The sequence below is a fragment of the Asterias rubens genome, chromosome 10 (genome assembly GCF_902459465.1).
Source record: "Asterias rubens chromosome 10, eAstRub1.3, whole genome shotgun sequence".
Taxonomy (NCBI): domain Eukaryota; kingdom Metazoa; phylum Echinodermata; class Asteroidea; order Forcipulatida; family Asteriidae; genus Asterias; species Asterias rubens.
In genome coordinates this window covers 1546123-1566301 of record NC_047071.1, presented here as the reverse complement: position 1 = coordinate 1566301, position 20179 = coordinate 1546123, and the positions used below count along the sequence as shown (strand labels likewise).

The 20179-nt window shown below is 42.4% G+C and overlaps 1 protein-coding gene across 2 annotated transcripts; it reads left to right on the top strand.

Moving 5' to 3' along the window:
- Nucleotides 1–752: 752 nt before the first annotated feature.
- Nucleotides 753–13240, top strand: LOC117295853. Of its 2 annotated transcripts, none has more exons than XM_033778632.1 (10): nt 753–863; nt 6061–6189; nt 6475–6729; nt 7312–7695; nt 8511–8855; nt 9514–9739; nt 9963–10132; nt 10828–10969; nt 11996–12172; nt 12895–13240. In XM_033778632.1, the coding sequence occupies exons 1-10, from the start codon at nt 812–814 to the stop codon at nt 13034–13036; spliced, it is 2022 nt and encodes a 673-aa protein (XP_033634523.1). In that variant the 5' UTR covers nt 753–811; the 3' UTR covers nt 13037–13240. The 2 variants fall into 2 exon arrangements, with proteins under 2 accessions (XP_033634523.1, XP_033634522.1); XM_033778631.1 differs by having other exon boundaries at nt 10825–10969.
- Nucleotides 13241–20179: the final 6939 nt, after the last annotated feature.

Here is a 20179-nt window from a genome sequence, read left to right as displayed (position 1 = left end):
TTTGGTTGTTGTAAAATTTCGAACTACTTGTCACTTACCCCGGGTTTCAGCCCACGGCGCACAGTACAGGTACGGCAGCTCAAAGTGTTAACTTTAAAGGAATCTGCAATACACATACTGGGCTATGGGGAATGTTTTTATTTGAGCTTTGTAACTCTGATTTTAAAGATGTCACAACCCTGAGTCCCCTGCATAAAAACTTTATACTTGGTAAGAGCAAGGAGAGCTGTTGATAGCATAAAACGGCTCCCCATGAAGTAACGTAGTTTTTGAGAACGAGGTTATTTCTCACTCAAATAATAAAAGACTTCAGCTGGAGCCTGTTATGCGTCTGAAAGCACCAAGGGTGTTTCTTCTTTCTTTATTATCTTGCAAATTAGATGATCAACTGATCCCAAATTTTCACAGGTTTGTTTTCTGCATAATGTTGGGATACACCAAGTATTATAAATACATGGTCTTTGACACGTTAACGCACCCACGAAATGTATATAGCACACAAAGGTAAACAATTCCACAGGTATTCTTCACTCTGTTTATGATTGTAGCTTTTTCACACTAGAGCAATGTTTGAACACGATTGTTTACTCACATTTTTACACCCAAGCTTTCACATAAATATTTACACAACAAGTCAAGGCCGAGCCATTTCAAATTTACTTTCGGTTTGTACGCTCCCCGTAAGATGTCTTGACCCATCGGCCACTCCCGCTGGTACCGATAATCACATTGAAGCGTCCGAGCTCATCGGGACTAGGTACAGCCAAGTACTACCTTTAAATCTCATTGATGCAAAAGACTGTACTCGACGATGGCGCGTATTCTACTGTATGTTCACGTTATTGCTTTAGTCTGGCACCAAGGTAAGATTTTTACTCCAGCCTTTTATAGAAATATCCCACTATATAAACATAGGGGATCGAGGACCTTCTTGCAAGTATATAATTGCATCAATGTTAACCTGTATGTTACTCACTGCACAATTTGACGAATAATGTTTTGATTGTGTGCATGTATGTTTTGAGGGTTAAATTTCTGTTAATAAGGTGCAACAGGGACCTATAATAATAATAATAATAATAATAATAATAATAATAATAATAATAATAATAATAATAATAATAATAATAATAATAATAATAATAATAATAATAATAATAATAATAATAATAATAATAATAATAATAATAATAATAATAATAATAATAATAATAATAATAATAATAATAATAATAATAATAATAATAATTTTGTGATGTTAATAATGAGTGCTGTGGAGCATCAATTCAACGGTGAAAGAGTGACAAACTCCCAGAGAGGAAGTCCTTCACCCGATCTGGTTGGTATGCCTGAGCAGGTGCTACCAGATCGTATCCAAACTGCTCACAACGGGATTCGTGGTGGAACCAGGAGAAAATGGAGTAAGAACGATAACAAAATTGCGATGGACTGTTATATTAAGAGTGAACCGGACAAGAGAGGATACAGAAGGAGAATGATAAGCCTATGGCAAGATAAAGGAATGTTTGAGATTAGTGAGCAGCGTCTTGCAGACCAGATAAGTACTATCAAACGGAACCAGTGGTTAACCAATGTGGAAATTGAGGAGATGAGGAGGATAGTACAAGCTGAAAGTGATGGAACAGATATTGTTAACCACCAAATACCGGAGGAGGCGGCTGCTGCTAGCTCACAGAGTGAAGATGAGGTGAACCAGCCAGGGTTGCGAAATGGTCAGGATGATGATGGCATCGACGATGAGGGGGGCGTAGAGTTCACGGAGGAGGAAGTGCAGATTAAGGCTAGGCTTCAAGAGGTGATGGAAGCGGCGAAGGGGTCAAACGGGTGGAGTATTCCAGCTTTGCGCCGGGTCCCAAGGAAAAGGCTGACAGAAATGTCAGCCGTGGTAAGTAAAGTCCTTGGGTCGGTAAGTACGGATAATTTATCGGAAACTAACCGTCTTATTTTTGCAGGGGCAGTTGTAGTAGGGGAAAAGTTAGGGGTAGAGGTGTCTCAACAAGGGAACAGTACACCATGGTGGAAACGTCGGCTGGAGGGTCAAATTAAAGATTTGCGAAGAGATCTCAGTAGAATAGAACAAATGAATAAGGGTTTATTGAATAGTTCAGACTTAAGGAATACAATTATGACAAAGTACAACGTCAAACGTAAGGGTGTGAGTGTTGTAATAGAGGAGATTAAGCAAAGGGTTAAGGCTAAGGCTGCAAAAGTGAAGAGGTATGACGACAGGGTTAGACAATTTCACCAGAATAGATTATTTAACACCAATCAGCGTCAGTTGTTTAAGGAATTGGATGGGAAGGCTGACAGCACGCAAGCGGTTCCGAGACCAACAGAGGCAAAAACTTTCTGGGGTGGTATTTGGGACAAACCAGTAAAACACAACCGACAAGCGGAATGGCTAACAGATGTGAAAGATGAATTGAGAGGGGTACAACAGCAAGAAGGGTTCCAGATTGACGTGGACAAGGTTAAGAGACAGATAAAGAAGGTGCCAAATTGGAAAGCCCCGGGTATGGACCATGTGCATGGGTACTGGTTGAAGAACTTCCGTAGTTTGCATGAGCGAATGGCCCTACAATTGCAAGACTGTCTAGTACAGGGTAAGGTCCCATCTTGGATGACTGAGGCAAAAACAGTGCTGATCATGAAGGATGTCAAGAAAGGTAACATTGCCAGTAATTATAGACCAATCACGTGCTTACCTGTGATGTATAAACTCTTGACCAGTATGATTGCAGAAGACCTATATCGCCATATGGATGACCAGCAGTTGTTTCCGGAGGAGCAGAAAGGCTGTAAGAAGCGGTCCAGAGGTACGAAGGATCAACTTATCATCGATAAGGCTGTACTGAAGGACTGCAGGAGCAGAAAGACTAATTTGGCAATGGCGTGGATTGACTACAAGAAGGCGTATGACATGGTATCGCACACATGGATAATGGAATGTCTGGATATGGTTGGAGTGGCTGATGCAGTAAAACGTCTTTTAGGTGAGAGCATGAAGACGTGGCGAACAAATCTGACAGCCAACGATGATAATCTGGGCAAGGTATGCATAAGAAGAGGTATTTTCCAAGGTGACTCTCTGTCTCCGCTGCTGTTTGTTCTTGCGATGATGCCCCTGTCGATGATTCTAAGGAAGGTGAGTGCAGGTTATGTAATGAAGAAGGACGGATGTAAGATCAACCATCTGCTTTTTATGGACGATTTGAAGTTGTTTGCGAAGAATGAGGCCGAGATCGACTCTTTGGTGCAGACCGTCAGGATTTTCAGTGATGACATTGGGATGCAGTTCGGTCTGGAGAAATGTGCTTCAATGACCATGAAGAGGGGGAAGAGGGTACATTCCGATGGCATTGCTCTGCCAGATGGTGCACAGTTGAGGGCTTTGGGTGAGGAGGAGAGTTATCGGTATCTTGGTGTACTTGAACCGGACCATGTCCTTCACAAGGAATCAAAGGTAAGGCTGAAGGCAGAATACATCAGGCGTGTAAAGAAATGTTTGAAGTCTAAACTAAACGGGGGGAACATGATTAAGGCGATTAACACATGGGCCGTGTCTTTGATGAGGTACAGTGCGGGTATTGTCGAGTGGACTAAGGAAGATCTAGATGTCACTGACAGGAGGACAAGAAAACTAATGACCATGCATCGCATGCTACACCCGCGGTCAAATGTTAGTAGACTCTATCTTCCGAGGTCAGAGGGCGGAAGGGGATTGCTTAGCGTGGCGGACAGTGTTAACATCGAGTGCAGAAGCTTGCATTGTCATGTCAGGAGGACCGAGGAGAGCTTGTTGAAAGTTGCACAAAGGTACACGAGGGCAGACGAAGTTGGGCCGAAAGAGTACAAGAGGGAAAGGAAGGAGGAAAGACATCAAGATTGGAGGAACAAACCACTTCATGGCCGGTTCTTGAGGTGTACTGAGGAAGTGGCCAGCAGCAAGTCATGGAATTGGTTAAAGAGTGGAGAACTAAAGAAGGAAACAGAGGGCTTGATTACTGCGGCGCAAGACCAGTCTCTAAGGACAAATGTAATGAAGGCAAGGATAGAGAAAGCAAACGTCTCTCCTATGTGTAGAATGTGCAATAAAGCAGAGGAGACTGTATTTCATATTGTTAGCGAATGCAGTAAGATGGCCCAGACGGAGTACAAAGGAAGACATGACAAGCTGGCCAAGGTGATTCACTGGGATCTGTGTAAGAAGTATGGTGTCAAAGTACTTGCGAAATGGTACGACCATGTTCCGGAGAAAGTTGTAGAGAACGACCAGGTGAAGATCCTATGGGACTTTAACATTCAGACCGATCATGTTATACAACATAGGCGTCCGGATGTTGTGCTATTAGATAAGACGAAGAAGATGTGTCATCTCATTGACATAGCGGTGCCAGGTGATATAAGGGTAGCTTCGAAGGAGATGGAAAAGATCGAGAAGTACCAGGACCTGGCCAGGGAACTTCGTAAGATTTGGCAGGTAAAGGTAAAAGTAGTCCCCGTGGTGGTTGGAGCACTTGGCACCATTCCCAAAGCACTGGGGAAACATCTAGATGAAATAGGGACAAATGTGAGGGTAGATCTATTACAGAAGGCAGCGCTTTTGGGAACAGCGAGGATCCTGAGAAAGACCCTTGAGATCTAAGGCTACGGGACGTAGCCCGGCTCGAGGAGTTACCGGCACAAAGGAAAATGAGATCTTTCTTTTGCATGCTGTGATAAAATGAAATAATAATAATAATAATAATAATAATAATAATAATAATAATAATAATAATAATAATAATAATAATAATAATACTCAAAACAAATATTAACATAAACACTGACTGGGTAACGAGCACTGGAGAGCTCTTGATAGGATAAACAAATTGTGAGAAACGGCTCCCTCTGTAGCATAGAGTTTGAGAAAGAGGTAATTTCTCACTAAAATAATAAAAGACTTCTAGCATGAAGTCTTTTATTCCTATCTGAAAGCACACATTATTTTGTCCAACAAGGGTGTTTTTCCGTCTCTCATCCTTTTCTCGCAACTTCGATGACCAATTTAGCCCAAATTTTCAAAGGCTTGTTATTTTATGGTTATGTTGAGATACACCAAGTGAGAAGACTGGTCTACGACAATTACCAAACGTGTACCTTCCGTTTAACAACCATTGTACGTCTCGTTCCAAACGGTGATCAATCTCGCCGCGCCATTTTTTCCCGAGCACGATTTGCTGGCTTGAAAGGCACTGTGGACACCGTTGTAAATAGACCTTATGCACATGACGTCATTTCAGTAGGGCGCCCTCACCTAGAGGTCAAAAGGAGGTTGTTCATTGGCCAATCCTGTGCGCTGGGCGTACAAATCTGTGCGTTTCGATTGTTTCGTCACCATTTTCCCAATAAGATGGCCGCTGGATGACGTCAATGCATAAGGTCTATTGTCAAAGACCAGCCTAGTCACCTAGTGTTGCTCAACATATACATAAATTAACGCACCTTTAACAAATTTTGACCCTTTGGTGTTGGTGGTCGAAGTTGTGAGAGACAGATGCCTTAAATTTGAGGCCTCAGTTGAGTGAGAAATAATGGTAATTACTTCTTTGTCAAAATTTGCGTTACTTCAGAGGGAGCCGTTTCTTACAATTGTTTATACTTTCAACAGCTCTCCTTGCTTAAATGCTAACAGTTAGTTTGAGTAATAACCAATAGTGTCCAGTGCCTCTACGCCCTATGAGAGGTAGGGGAGAGCGCGCTGTCTATGTTAGCGAGGCTGCGTTGTCTTGGATTGGGTGAGTATGGGCTATATACAAAGCGTTCGAAACAATGGTTGAAAAATCAAGAAGTAGAGCGTGTAACGATTCGCACAAAAAATGGTCATCGTAGTTTCACGGTTTTCCTTTTATTTGGGGATCTAAAACGGTCCACCACCTTTTAGGGAACACACCTTTTGACTCCACTACACATTGGAGTATTGACATAGTATCCCACCGTTCAATACCAATCAAAAACTACTTATTATTTACAATGTATCAATATTTATTTATTTAACAGGTACCTCGAGTCAACTCGACCTCCCGCAGCTGTGCATCGATGAAGATATTGATATTCCCACCTCGGACGCTCAGTATGCTGAACAACTTCAGCTGAGTGAACTCGGCGAAACTATCACGTACTTGCAAGGTATACTTCAATTTAAGCAATCCGGTGTGGCAGACGAGTCTTTCATCCGGAGATTATGTCCCCCATCCATAAAGGCAAACACTGTACCAAGTTCTTTTGATAGCGCCCTCTTTTGAATCATCCTCCTTCATACCGCATGTTGACTTTCCATTATTGGGGGGGGGGGGGGGGGAGGGGGGACGCAGATTCTCCGGTGGACAGATTTCACTGAGACACCGGCCCGAGAGTGCAATTACAGACTTAACCAGGGACTAAACTTATAAAACTGCCTTTTTCATTTATCAGGTCTGTTGGACTCGGGTTGTTCAGACATCCTTGGACGTTTTCTCTGCCTCGCCCACTTACCAAGACCCAACGTCATCAAGAACAAGCTCGCCCAAGATGGTGCTCCACACCAATATCTCCTACCTTGCTCTGGGGTTTGCCGGGATATATGGCGAAGCTGCCGCAGTACGGCCAGCCAACTTGGTCTCCGTCGGCCTGCCGTGTTTGACTGCAGTAAGCGCTACCTTCACGAGGATAACAGTGATTGCCTGACAGGTAAAACATTTCAAAACTATGCTTAGTGTTTGTAACTTGGGGTGCTTACAGTCACTTAGACTTGTTGTGGACAAGTCGTTAAAAAAAATGTCTGTTGCGGTGATAGCGTTCTGACTCTCCCTGCGATTCCCGTGGTGTTCTACTACTGCTGTCACGACTACGGTCCCAGCAGTTCGCGCGAGAGCAGTAATCTCGCCATAGAGCACCGCCACAACTCGACTATCTCACCGCGTGGGACCATTAACGACTTGTCCACAAGTCTAACAGTCACGGAGTAGCAGCACTTTTACTTATGGAACGCCAAAGGGGCAGAAATTCTGACCAACATTTCGAATGGTCTTGTGCATCGATCCATGCCACCGGATTGATCGATGGCGTCCTACATTGTTTTCGTTCTGAAACCAGAGGCGTGTCAGTGACCATGTCGATGTTTTGATTTAGTGCGATACGTCCTCTGATCGTTTGCTAGAAAGTACTTTAAGTTTGACCTTGACAATTCTGATTGGGTTGTCTCGAAATATGTCGTATTCTTTCCCTCATGTTATTGTCATTCACCTTTTGTCTCGTAATGCTTGTTCACAGCTGACCATCTCTACCCACCAGTAGACACACCTCTACTCAACAGCGTTACCCGCTTCAGAAACAACAGTGCTTCTTTAGAGTTCCATCCACAGTCAACCTACCGTATCTCAAAATTTGGCGTCCTCATTCGCTTCAACGACACCACGGGTCTAAAGTCCAACATGTGCCGTTTACAAAATTCCAATCCCGACTACACTATGAATACATGTATTGAAGCTTTCGACCGTCCGGATAGTTACATATTGGAGTTGTTTCTGGTGAATGGCTTCGGTGAAGGACCGAAGATGCGTTACGTGCTCAAGGCAGTTGAAGACGACGTCTCTGCTGAAGATAGCACCTCGGTCATGGGTACCTCGATCTACAAGGCATCATACGGTTCATATTGTAAGTCCTAAACCCTATTCAATCTTGATATGTCGACTGATGATCGACTACCCCTTTTCTTTATACCCAAAGTCTAAAGCCAACCTCTGTCTTTTGTACACATTATTTTCATGGTCATTTTGGTTTCGGTGTCATACTTTCTCAAACCACGGCTTGGGCTCCGGCTCAGGCTAAGGCTCCGCGTACTGTGTACGCAGCTTGCATTTAACCTGCATTTTGGAGCAGCGCGTATTACACGGATATCAGCACGCGGAGCCTGAGCCGGAGCCCAAGCCTGATTTGGGCTTTTGAACCAAATCTACCCTCAACAGGGGCACGTTGTCACGTACTCCTGTTGCTGAAACAGGGTTACCTCCTGCACAGTCTGTAGAGATGTAGGTATGGGTACCATTCACCAGTAGCGTGGCTGGTAGAGCAGAATACACTACCTTCTAAACATTCGGTCAAGTGCCTTGCTGAGTGTCACAGGTGTCATGACCGATCGGAACCAACAATCTGCTGCTGACAACACCAGAGCGTGGGTCAGGTGCCCTAGAATGCTCGGCCACGACTAGACTTGATTGAAGTCCCGTTCTCGTGCGGAAGGTCCCTATATAAACATACACCCACCCGCCGCCGTCAATGTAGCTATTGTGATCCCGAGAACGGAACAGGTTAGGGAATGCAGAGCATCGCAAAGAAATAGTTTTCTGAGATTGGGACTTGAGTCAAGTCTAGGCCACGACACGCGACCACAATGATATTCTTTTCAAACCAGAGTTAGGCCTATTCCTAAAAGCTGTTAATGTCTTGCAACATTTAATGTTAATGTTTAGGGTCGTGTAGTGATGTTGATGTGAAGTTGTGCCCGAATCACACCAGGGCGGCCCTGCCCAACCCTGTCTGGCCGAACCATCCGTACACCCGGACAACGGAGCACGTGGAGAGCATCCTGACAGCCTTCTCACAGCTTTTCGTCGATGGTTGCCTCAACTGGTTCCTGTGTGCTTCTTACCTTCCGACCTGCACCGAGGAAGGAGTGATTATTCCCCCGTGCAGGGAAACTTGCTATAGGGCTCACACGTGCCCTCCTATTGCACAGTTCTTCCAGGGCGCTCTGCCCATGCCGGACTGTCAGAACTTACCATGGAGAAGTTCTGGGAAGTGCGTGAGCGAACCCGGTAAATATAAGTCTTTATTCCAATAAATAAATAAATAAATGAACAAAGATATTGACAAACAAGTTGTATCCAATTTACAGGGGGGTTCAGCATAATGTACGAGGCGCCGCCGGTACCAACCAGATTGTGGAGTGGTAAAAAAAAACAAAGCATTTCGTTTCTCGTATATTTTTTTCATTCAAACTCAACTACTCAACTACGTTTCTCGTGTATTTTGTTCATTCAAACTCAACTACTTAAATATATGTTAGTATCATCCACATAACTTGGGATTTGTTTAAAAAAATCATAATTCATAATAACCAACAATCTATTTTTTTTTTCGCGGCGAAATGAGTTCGAGGAAACGAAGAAGTATTTTGAGAGAACGCAAACGTATTTGAGGTAACAAAAAAAAATATTCCTGGGGGGGGGGGGGGGGAGAGACCACGAAATATTATTTTGAGGGAACGAAGTAATACTTTGAGGGAACTAAAAGTTGTTTGTTTTATCTGCCCCTTTAAAGGCCCCGTATCATAATGGAATCGATCTGGGGGGGGGGGTGACATGAAATATTGTTTCGAGGGAACACAGTAATACTTTGAGGGAACTAATAATTATACCAAGTTCTCTGTCTTGACTTTGTATAGATCTATTGCTAATGTTCTTACTTGTATAGGTGTGTCTGCCGAACCAGAAGTCGTCACACCTGAGGGTCAATGTGAAGACATCGCCATCCCAATGTGCCGGTCCGACATACCATACACAAAGACAAGCATGCCAAACTACCTGAACATGACCACACAGTATGAAGCCAGGCTACATTTACAAAGTTTTTACTCACTAGTGAACACTGACTGCTCTCCATATCTTCGGACCTTCCTATGTGCGGTCAGTGTACCACGGTATGTTTATTTGTTTGTGGGATTTGAGAAAATCCTTTAAAACTCACATTTTGCCGATTTTACATAGCTTGACCCATTGATTTAACAGCATCATTAGTTTCATAGTAGATACCAAACACCCGATCCATCTGCAGATTGGAAAAGAACCCTCCTGCATCCATGAGAATATCTCAGTTTATAGTCTGTACGACACAATGTATTTAAGTTTCTCTCATTTCTCCAGGTGCTTTGATGATGGTTCCAGCCCAACCAAACGAGTCCCATGCAGAGAGCTGTGTGAAGAAGCTAGGAGTGGATGTAGGGGGCTCATGACTGAGTTTGGTATCAGTTGGCCTCAAAATCTTGAATGCGAGAAACTTCCAGGTCGAGAAACTGGAGCTTGCTATAACGGAGGTATCAAAATACTCTGTCCCTTTTCTTTCTTTCAATTTGTGTGAATATGATCTCATACTTAAAAACACTATTTTGGTAATTGTCCAAGACCAGTCTTTTCACTTGGTGTATCTCAACCTATGCATCAAATAATAAACCTGTGAAAATTTGAGCTCAATTAGTCGTCGAAGTTGCGAGATAATAATTAAAGAAAGAAAACCCTTGTCACACGAAGTTGTGTGCTTTTAGATGTTTGATTTCGAGACCTCAAATTCCAAATCTGAGGTCTCGAAATCAAATTCGTGGAAAATTACCTCTTTCTCGAAAACTACTCCACTTAAGAGGGAGCCGTTTCTCACAATGTTTTATACTATCAACCTCTCCCCATTACACGTCACCAAGTGAGGTTTTATGCAAACAATTATGTTGAGTAATTACCAATAGTGTCCACTGCCTTTAAGTCTATATGGGAAAGTTGAATGAAATTGAACTCGTGAATAAACTCGTGACATGAAAGGTTTCATTGTGAACAGCTACCACGTCGAGAGACTTGAACGTGCTACAACGGAGGTTTCACGTCTTTTGTTTTATAAGTATCTAAATCATTTGGTTATACGTCTCTAAATTTAACTTTTGTGTTAACATTATTTACTCCGACAAGTCGCATGATCTTCTGAAAGTGTTAAAGACATATTTGCTCCAATTGTTTTTAGCAGACGATGAGAAATCAGAAGATGTTCCAACCCTGGCTCCCGCGGTGGCAGCACGTCGTTATGAACTCAAGGATCTAGGGTTGCCATCACTATTCCGAGGCTGGGTTGATGTACAGGGACAAGGAGCGGCTAATGACTACTGCAGGTAAGGCTCCCTGCAATGGCGGCACACTCAGCCGACTGTTTCGGTAATTGGAGACTTCGAAACGCTAGGTGGCAGCAGACTTACCGTGTAGTTTTCCATTGTTCAAGTTCTGGGCATGCACACGTAACATTACCGAGAGAATTGGCTTTACCAGGTAAGTCTGCTGCCACATAGCATCCCAAGTTCCCTCTTATATAATGAAACAGTGCACGTTTAACCATGTACATATCGCATACGTAAAACCCTTTCTTTATGGTAAAATACACCGTAACTCACAGGGAATATATACTTCCAAAACAACCATCGTTTATTGTAGGTGACGTCAGGTGATTTTAGTCACAAACGCTCAGTGCACTTCCTAGACTCCGATTCTTTATTTCTCATTGTATTCCAGAAGATTTCAGTCTTTCAACTTGAAATAATCAACTTGAAATAATGAGGCAATAATGACTTTACTTTGCCATGCTGACAAAATGTATGTGCCTATGGCTCTCTTTAAACCTGGTAGGGTATAGACCATGTGAACTTTGTTTACAATAAGTGTGACCTTGCACATTCTTTCAGTATTCTGGCAGGCACAATACTACACAGGTCCTATGGGAAAGTTGAAAAGGTCAACATAAAACAAAGAATGAAAGTAAAAGCAGGGGTAGTTTTGAGGTGTGCCCCCTTTCATCATATCAAAAATTGATAAGAATTAGACAGTGCAATCCTCCATAAAATATAAGATTTTATGATTTCTTCCATTAGGCTGTGTACAAATCCTGCCTGCGGGAAGTCCAGGCTCTGTGACTCTTTTGTAAAAATGTGATGTCACAGGTCACATCGTCTATAGGTACACAGTACCGAACAGAAGATTTAATTCCAAAATGATGCAACAACCATTATAAATTATCGTAGGTGATGACGTCAGGTGAATTATAGGCATTCCAGAAATTGGCGTCCTCTATTGAATCATCTTCTGGTTAAAGATAATTGACTTAACAGTGTTTACAGTGCTGAAAACAATGACTCTCTTTCATGTAGGGTGGTGACCATAACGAATCGTCAAGGTGCGACGCCCTTCCTGTCATGCGCACTGGCAGGCATGCAGGGAGCCGGCGAGTACAACTACAACAGTACGGGGGCGTGGTTTGATGCAGGCCACATGGACACGTGGTACATGAGAGATGTCAATCAAGATGGGAGGGACGACTACTGCAGGTAAGAGAGAAACTATGTGGTTTTTATTTCAAATTGTACGGAGATCCTACGGGCACAGATCTAAAGGATACCAAACTCCGGATACCAAGGTGTGGCTGGAAATAGAACCCACGGACGACCATATTTAATGCGATGACTCGACACCATCCAATCAAGCTGACTTTACAATTATAGATCCCTTAAGTGCATTGGCCGCCATCTTTGATGAATAATGTGCACGCGTGAAAAACTATCATTTTGCAGAGGCCTTGTACAGCGCGTACTCGCGTGCACTTTTCTATTTATTTTCATCAAAGACGGTGGTCAATGACGTCATGTGCAATCTATCAAATTGATTTCGCACTGTTTGTCTGTAAACAGGCAAGTTTTAAGCACTTTCGTCCCCCCATGTTTTTTGACCACCTTTAAGTTGAAGCCCAAGTATTGCACTGTGTAAGATCAAACCCTGTGTCCTGCCTTGGGCATTAATCCTGGGGGCAAAGGATGCACAACTTTTTGAAGGGTGGGGACACAGTATCAAATGCTCCCCTTAAATTGGCCCAAGATTGCACCACGGAGCATCTAAAATGCAAGCGGGCCCCGGACCCCACGCCATAAATATTATGACTTACGATGCCCCCCTCCCATCAGAACAGATTGACGATCATGAATATATGTTGATACCTCACCATGCAATGCCTCAAAAACATAATTAGTACTTGTTTTTATTTTGATCTCGATAGGTGTGTTGGTTGCGTACCCGAGACATACACATCATGCCTCCTCGCGGATGACGGTGGATTCTTAGGAGCCGTGCTCGACTTCCAGCCTCCTCAAGGAGGTTGCCACTACATCAGGGTCAATCCATTCTTTGGAACGCCCTAAAAACATCTTATCAAACATGAAAACATGTGTGTTTAAAGCTTGTGATAATTAATGCAGTAATGTTGCATCCCGTTTATGTATGTATTTACACAGCAACGAATTATGAGAGAGTTTTTATGTGTAAACTCATTGGATCTTTTAATGTTTTACTATGTTTATCCTTTTAATTTTTAAGTAGTCCATAGACGTTTAAAGGCACTGGACACTATGGTAGTTACTCAAAATAAAAATAAAAATTCTTGGTAACAAGCAATGGAGAGATGTTAGTAGTATTAGACATTGTGAGAAACGGCTTTCTCTGAAGTAACGTAGTTTTTGAGAAAAAAGGTAATTGCTTACTCAAAAATAAATTACATGAAGTTAGAATACTGAGTCTTTTTTTTAAAGAGAGAACAAAACAATGCCTCGACTAAATTCTGCCATCATCCACCACTGTACAGTACTAATAAACATATATAATCTACAGTGCATTCTTTATAGTATAATCTTCACATGAGTTTAGACATTTATTTCAATATTGACAACAACCAAAAAAAAACATCAATGCAGTTCATCCAGTATACATCCAACATAATTGAAACATAATTATAACATAATGTGTCTCATGAAAAAGACAAACATTGTGTGCCTTTTCTCTTTTTCAGTCTTTCGTCGCTCACCATTTTGGGAGAACATGAACAATATTTGTTTTTGTCCATTTGTTGTAAACCTCAGTACGAACATGTTGTGCGATGTTTCGGTCTGGCTTCTTGCGTCTTTTACTAGGATCACGAATGGTACACGTGGTCTTTGAGCTCAAAGAAAGGTTTGGGTACCTAATGCATCACAAAACACATTGCCCACAATTAATTTACATTAGGCCCTAAACTTAGCAGATTTGAAGGAAATGCATGTTAATAGAAAGCTTCACTTTAAATATTATTTGCTGAGGTGCTGTAGTTTTTGAGAAATGGGTATTAAAAAACAATGTCACGGGAAAAAGATTCGCCTCAGGAAACAAAATTTATTTAAGCTTGTACAACGCCGGTGTCTCGATTATTTCGTTGCGGCTCGCTATACAAGTATTTGGACATGATTTAAGTGATGTCTGGTCAGCGCAATTTGAGTATTAAATCGTTAGAAAGCACAAGTATTAAGAGAGGCGTATTCGCACAACAAATGAGAGTTGTGTCAAGCTTCTTGTTGCACACTGCATGCATGCCCACCGGCCGTGAAACCAGCCCAAATGGTGGCACAGCGTACATCACTTGCGCGTTAGCCCGCACGCGCAAGTTTTGTACCCTGCGGTATAGGGGAGCGCGATGTTAATTTTGTACAGGCAGCGTGCAGCACTAATTGTGCGCGTGAAACGGTCTGCCCGCAATGCCGATCTAATCATAAAAGCATCAACACTCGCCCCGCGTGAGCTTCGAACATCCGACCAACCAAACGCGCGTTCAGCAGTCTGCTCTCATGATGTTAAAAAGAAAAGAAACACAGGAGAAGAGAGTGTGTGAATACTTCAAGATTGATTCTGAACTGCTGCAGAAACTTTGGCAAAATGAGTCTTTGCAAGAATTTCGGCAAAGTTAGAAATATTTTCTCAATTTTTATAATTTCGATCATAGTTCTATCAACGAACTGTCGGGGTGAGTTGGTTTTACACTATTAATTTATCATGTAAACATGTGAATACATTCTTGTTTGTGTACGCAAATTGTGTTAGGCCTATGACTTTTCCTAACGTGAATTAAATTTTCCGAAAAACATCAACTTGATCAAGGGTCTTTCTATCTGGGCCAAATGTCATGAAATTGTTAAGCAAAACATACTGGGTTGACAAAATTTAGTGGGGCACCATTCAACACTGTAAACCTTTAACAACATATTGGTCGGTAACCTCTTTCTGTTAAGCAATACTTTTCTGTGCTTAAAATGCATATATGTAACTGATAGCAAGTTTTTGGTGCTTACAGCACTATGAAATTGGGCCATGCGTGTAGCCTACAAACGGCCTGTAGCCTATTTAGGCTATACTTCCCATTGTGTCCAGGCAGGCTGATTTTATAAAGTGGGTAAAAATCGGGACTATATTTAGGAATCTGCAAAATTTTGATAGACTTCTGGGTCATTTTTATACAGATCCTGGTTAATACTGACCCCCATATAAGGCCCCATGGGAGCCAAACCGAAATTATATCCCGGCCCGGACCAAATTAATGCTAAGTGTATACATAGTGTATACCATAGCCTACGCTTTTGCTCCTAAAGAGTCCTACTTGGACTCTATACTATTCTCTTCATAGTAATTCTACCCGCAGTCAGCCCCACTGGCAAAAGTCAAAAGTTATCCAGAACTCGACAAAATATTTAAAAGATAATGTATTACTGTTTTTCTTGGCCTTGCAGCGTTTACAGTGGAACGCCCTTTAAAGAGAATTACGGACCCTAGTCTGATTAGTACTGTGTCGACGAGAACGGGAGAAGGACCCATTCTTAATCATCGGGGATCCCAGGCCAGCACATCACCCATCATGCCCGCAAAGGCCCACCGGCACTCAATCAAGTCCCACGAGTTCCAGGAGCACATAACCAGGTCACCAACGGCACACAAACACCCCACCGGGTCCCCCAGGTCCCAGGAGAACCCCACCAGGTCCCCCAAGTCCCAGGAGAACCCAACCAGGTCCCCCAAGTCTCAGGAGAACCCCACCAGGTCACCAACGGCACACGAACACCCTACCGGGTCCCGCGAGGAAGACGAATACCCCACCGGGTCACCCAAGGCCTATGAGAACCTCATCAGTTTACTAACGGCCCATGAACAACCTAGCGGGTTCCCCAAGGGCCTGGAGAACCTCATCAGTTTACTAACGGCCCACGAACAACCCACCGATTCCCCCAAGGGCCTGGAGTACCCCACCAGGTCCAACGAGGCCCTCGAGCGCCCTATCAGGTCTTCCGATGACGCATACGCCCGAAAAGTTGCCGATGCATTGGCAAAACAAGCTAAATGGGTAATAATAATTTTAGTAACTCTTGTAAAGGTATTTTAACCTGGTATCTGCATATATAGATGTATTTTTTTGTATGATCGTGTAGGCCTACTGCACACCATTGCTGGTTATCGCGTATGATAACTTGGGGTCAAGGGTCAATCGCTAAACACGCCTCAATTGACGTGTGGCTTTGCTACAAGATTATTCATATCCGTAGGGTTCCGGCTTTAAATGCTGCAAAACACTGGGTGAATTTCCAAACCTAGAGGATTGGTAAGGATACAAAAAGAAAGATTGAAAGGATGAAACATAAAATCATTCTTTAATTTCAGCATTACTTAAACCTTGACACAATTAAAGTTAAGCCATCAATGTGATTATTCTATGTGTATTTTATTGCAGACGATCAAAGACCAAAAAAGGCAGGACAGGGCAGATATGGAGCTTGGAGCCGCCAAGACTTATGCCGGTTGTTTCGGGGTCATGCTCGCCTGCTTTTCATGCACTATGTTTTTCTCGTGTCAACTTTGTAAGTTTGAGGGCTAACTGTTCATCATCTACCTCAAAAAGTTAGACCTGATGCTAGGACAAGTGAAAGAGAGAACTACCCCCCCCTCCACAAACTGTATTTGCCGATTGTTTTCAATTAGTTGATTTTAGCGAAATCCTCGATGCACAAAATCAAAGCGAGATCGTCCTTTGTCTGCTTTGTATCTGGGCCCAATTTCATAGAGCTGCTAAGCACAAATATTTGCTTAGCATGAAATTTCTTCCTTGATAAAAACAACATTTTATTATATTACAATAAATAATTGTGTGTATTGAATGGTCCTTCTATGGGTGCGTTCGTTTAGCTTCCCTGGGTCATCCCCGGTCTGCCCGGTGCGTTCGAATAGCTTTCGACGTCATTCCGGGGGCTCACCCAGGTCAGCCCCCAGTGCCCTGCCTTGTGGAGTGGGTCACTTGGGGGCGTAAGTAGGTACGTAAGTACGAGAGCGGTGAGTGGTCGTTCGTTTAGCTCTTATCAGGGGATCACCCGAGTATTGTGGGGTCCTGCAATTGTTGTTCTGTTAATCCCTTTTCAAAAAGAAGGTCCCCGTCGTGGTCCAAGTTTAGACAACTTAAAACAGTTTGACCTTCACTGTCTTTTGCACTCTCTGTTGTGGGGTCCTTCAATATTGTTGTTCTGTTAATCCCTTCTCTGAAGAATTTCCCTGAGGTGGTCCCAGTTTAACTATGGAAGTTTAACAAAGACGTTGCCTTGGATCGGACGAGTTGCGGTCTATAAAAAGCGTTTGAAACCGTATGTTATAAAATGCATATATGGTTACAAAGATGTATTAAAAGTAGAATATTATCCACAGAAGTATCACTCAAAAATGAACGTTTTTCCTTTTATGGGAGTTAAACGTCATTTGACTCCCATAAATGTCCAACCGTGTTTGTCGACGAGGTAAAAAGAAAACAATGCATTTTCGAGGTATATTGATGTAGATCATTGTATTCTACTTCTACAACATCATTCCAACCATATGCATATTATAACAAATGGTAACAAACACTTTTTATAGACCAACTCGTCCGATCCAAGGCAACGTGTTCCTTTAAGTTATCAACACACTATATCAATGATTGGACAAACATTAGCTATTGGGTGTATCGCAGGTCTAGTTTGTTAGACCACTGCCCCATAATTTACCACTATGCTCTATAGAAGGTAATGGGTTAAAATCCAGCCCGAGTAATATTTCTGTGATTTTTTGACAGAACACGGGAAAGTACTGAGTATACAGTGCTAGTTGTATGAATTTGAAACCAAAATTAACTTGACAAAATGAGACTGTAGTAATGGACGAGGAAACCAACATGTATTTCAATCTGAAAACACCATTTCATTTATTCGATTAAAACTCTCACTCTTTTTTTAATTTGAACTGAAATGACTCAACGTCCATATTTCACCGCTCAATCTGAATGACTCCTTGCATATCACAATGATCAGAGGAAAGCTGGCATTTTCTTTAATTTGACTAGCAATTTAATGCAACTGGCGTTTGCATTCATATTTGGCGATTTGTTAAATCTTATACTCGCTGTAGCTTTTACTGCTCCTGCTAGCAGACTTATAATTTTGCAACTCCGGTGGCTGATGTCTTCTTCGTCCCAACCCCTCTCCGGAACTGTCATGGGCCCGACTTCATATAGCTGATTAAACATACACCTTTGCTTAAAGAATTCCTGCTTATAGCAGAAATAAGCAGGATACCAGTCACAGGTAATACATGTGACATAGCAGTTTGGCTGGTAACCTTATTCTTGAAAGCATAATTTTGTTGTGCTTAGCTTATTTGTGCTTAAGCAGCTCTATGAAATTGGGTCCGGGAAGCCAAACAGTATAAGTATTAAGCAGTATAAGTATCAGTATAAGCATGGAGGAATAATACACAAAAAAATGGTATAAGATACAGCCAAATATATATCGATAAGATACGGCCAATATATATCGATCACAGATTGCTTTATTATGGGATCACTGTTGAGTCTTGGCTGCTGATAATCCCCCAAAAACCCGATGCTTACAAAGGGGTAAAGTACAAGTCTATTGTGTGTTAAAAGCCCTCAAATTTGCATACTGCTGGCCCGGATAAGACAGGACTTCATCAGTTTATTGCTCCATGGTCAGGTGATGAACCTCTGGACCTTTTTTAAGAGAGGTCAGTCCCCCGGTGTCCTTGGTTACGAGAGAATAATGGAAGAACCCCCGCCCCCCTTGTCGCAAAACTTGTGTGCTTTCAGATGCTTGAATTCGGGACCTCAGCTGAGGTCCCGAATTCAGTTCAAATATTTTTTAAGTGAGTTACTTCTTTCTCAAAAACTACTTCAGATGGAGCCCTTTTCTCACAATGTTTTGTACAAAGTTATTCTAGGTCCCATGACTATTTAGAACTCTTTAAATGAGTTTTATAATAATCATGGGTAGTTCTAAGTTAGAACGAGTTACTTGTCCTATCTCGAGAAGACTAGTTTTAACTGTTTGTGAAATCTACTCCACTACTGCAGCAACCAGAAGGCTAGATTAGATGGCTGATTATATGTCAGGGTCTGAAGCCCAGGATGTTTTAAATTTAATCAACCTGAGTTTATGAGCTAGACATGTCTAACAGCAAGAAAGAATTATAGGGTGATTTCAAAGTCTATGTGAATGAGGTGATCTTTTCCCAGTGAATTCGTTACAAAATGTTGACATGAATTCGCAAAATGTTGTCTTCTTTTTGCGGCAACATTACATAATGACACACACAGTTCAAATGTTCACAGTGAGAGAGATTCAGTGAAAGGATTGTTTCATTTCGCGCAGTGTGTTTTTGTGTCACCAACCTATAGCAGGCCCGCCCTTTGTTTCCCGCCTGCCAAGTGCATGGGGCAATCTAGGGCGCCAGGTGACTGAACAGTGAACACCCCTCTAGAATATAGTGCCTATGTCCAAATGACAAAGTTCTGTCTGGGCCAGCAAATAGTCTGTAATTTATGCAAATTTGAGAGGTGTTTTTTTACACATACTAGACTATTATTGATTTTACCCTTTTGTGTGATTGTCAGATGTTATGGACTATCAGCAAACCATGGCTCAGATCCTATATAAAACGCTGCACTCTATTATAATCGTTGCGGTACCTCACTGCAAATCCAATTGCTAAGTGGTTCTCACTGAGAGCGCTCGTGTCTTGCATTGTGAAGTGAAACAACACAGTTAGTAGTCAAATTTATCAAATTGTTTAAGTTGCCTAGAGAGCAATACATACGCAACAGGTTGTACAACCATGGCGGGGAGGAACATGAGTTTCAAGCAATTATTCCGATTGGTTGTTGTCTTCAGCTTGTTGTGGATTTCGCTGTCTCATGCCGAGGACAACAAGCCAAGCGAAAAAGCAGCTAGCCCAAAACGATACCGGCTCAGCGGAGCTCTGCTTTTTGTCAACTGGGACTCATTTCAGATATCTGTTATAACCGCAATCGAAAAGATCAAGAACATGTCCGTCGGCGAGCTGTTTCGAAAGGCACATGGAATTTTCCAAGGATCGGAGTACAAAGGAAAGATCAGTATTGAGTTGCCAAGCGGTGAGACGAAGGCGATTTTTGACAGTGGTGGTGACTTTGACTACAT

Excerpts from the sequence above, each read along its gene's own strand:
- LOC117295853 (XM_033778631.1), top strand. The coding sequence starts at position 812 with ATGGCGCGTATTCTACTGTATGTTCACGTTATTGCTTTAGTCTGGCAC. Across the intron at positions 10,133-10,824 it reads TGGAGCTTGCTATAACGGAG|CAGACGATGAGAAATCAGAA; the intron begins GTATCAAAATAC and ends AATTGTTTTTAG. Across the intron at positions 12,173-12,894 it reads GGGAGGGACGACTACTGCAG|GTGTGTTGGTTGCGTACCCG; the intron begins GTAAGAGAGAAA and ends TGATCTCGATAG.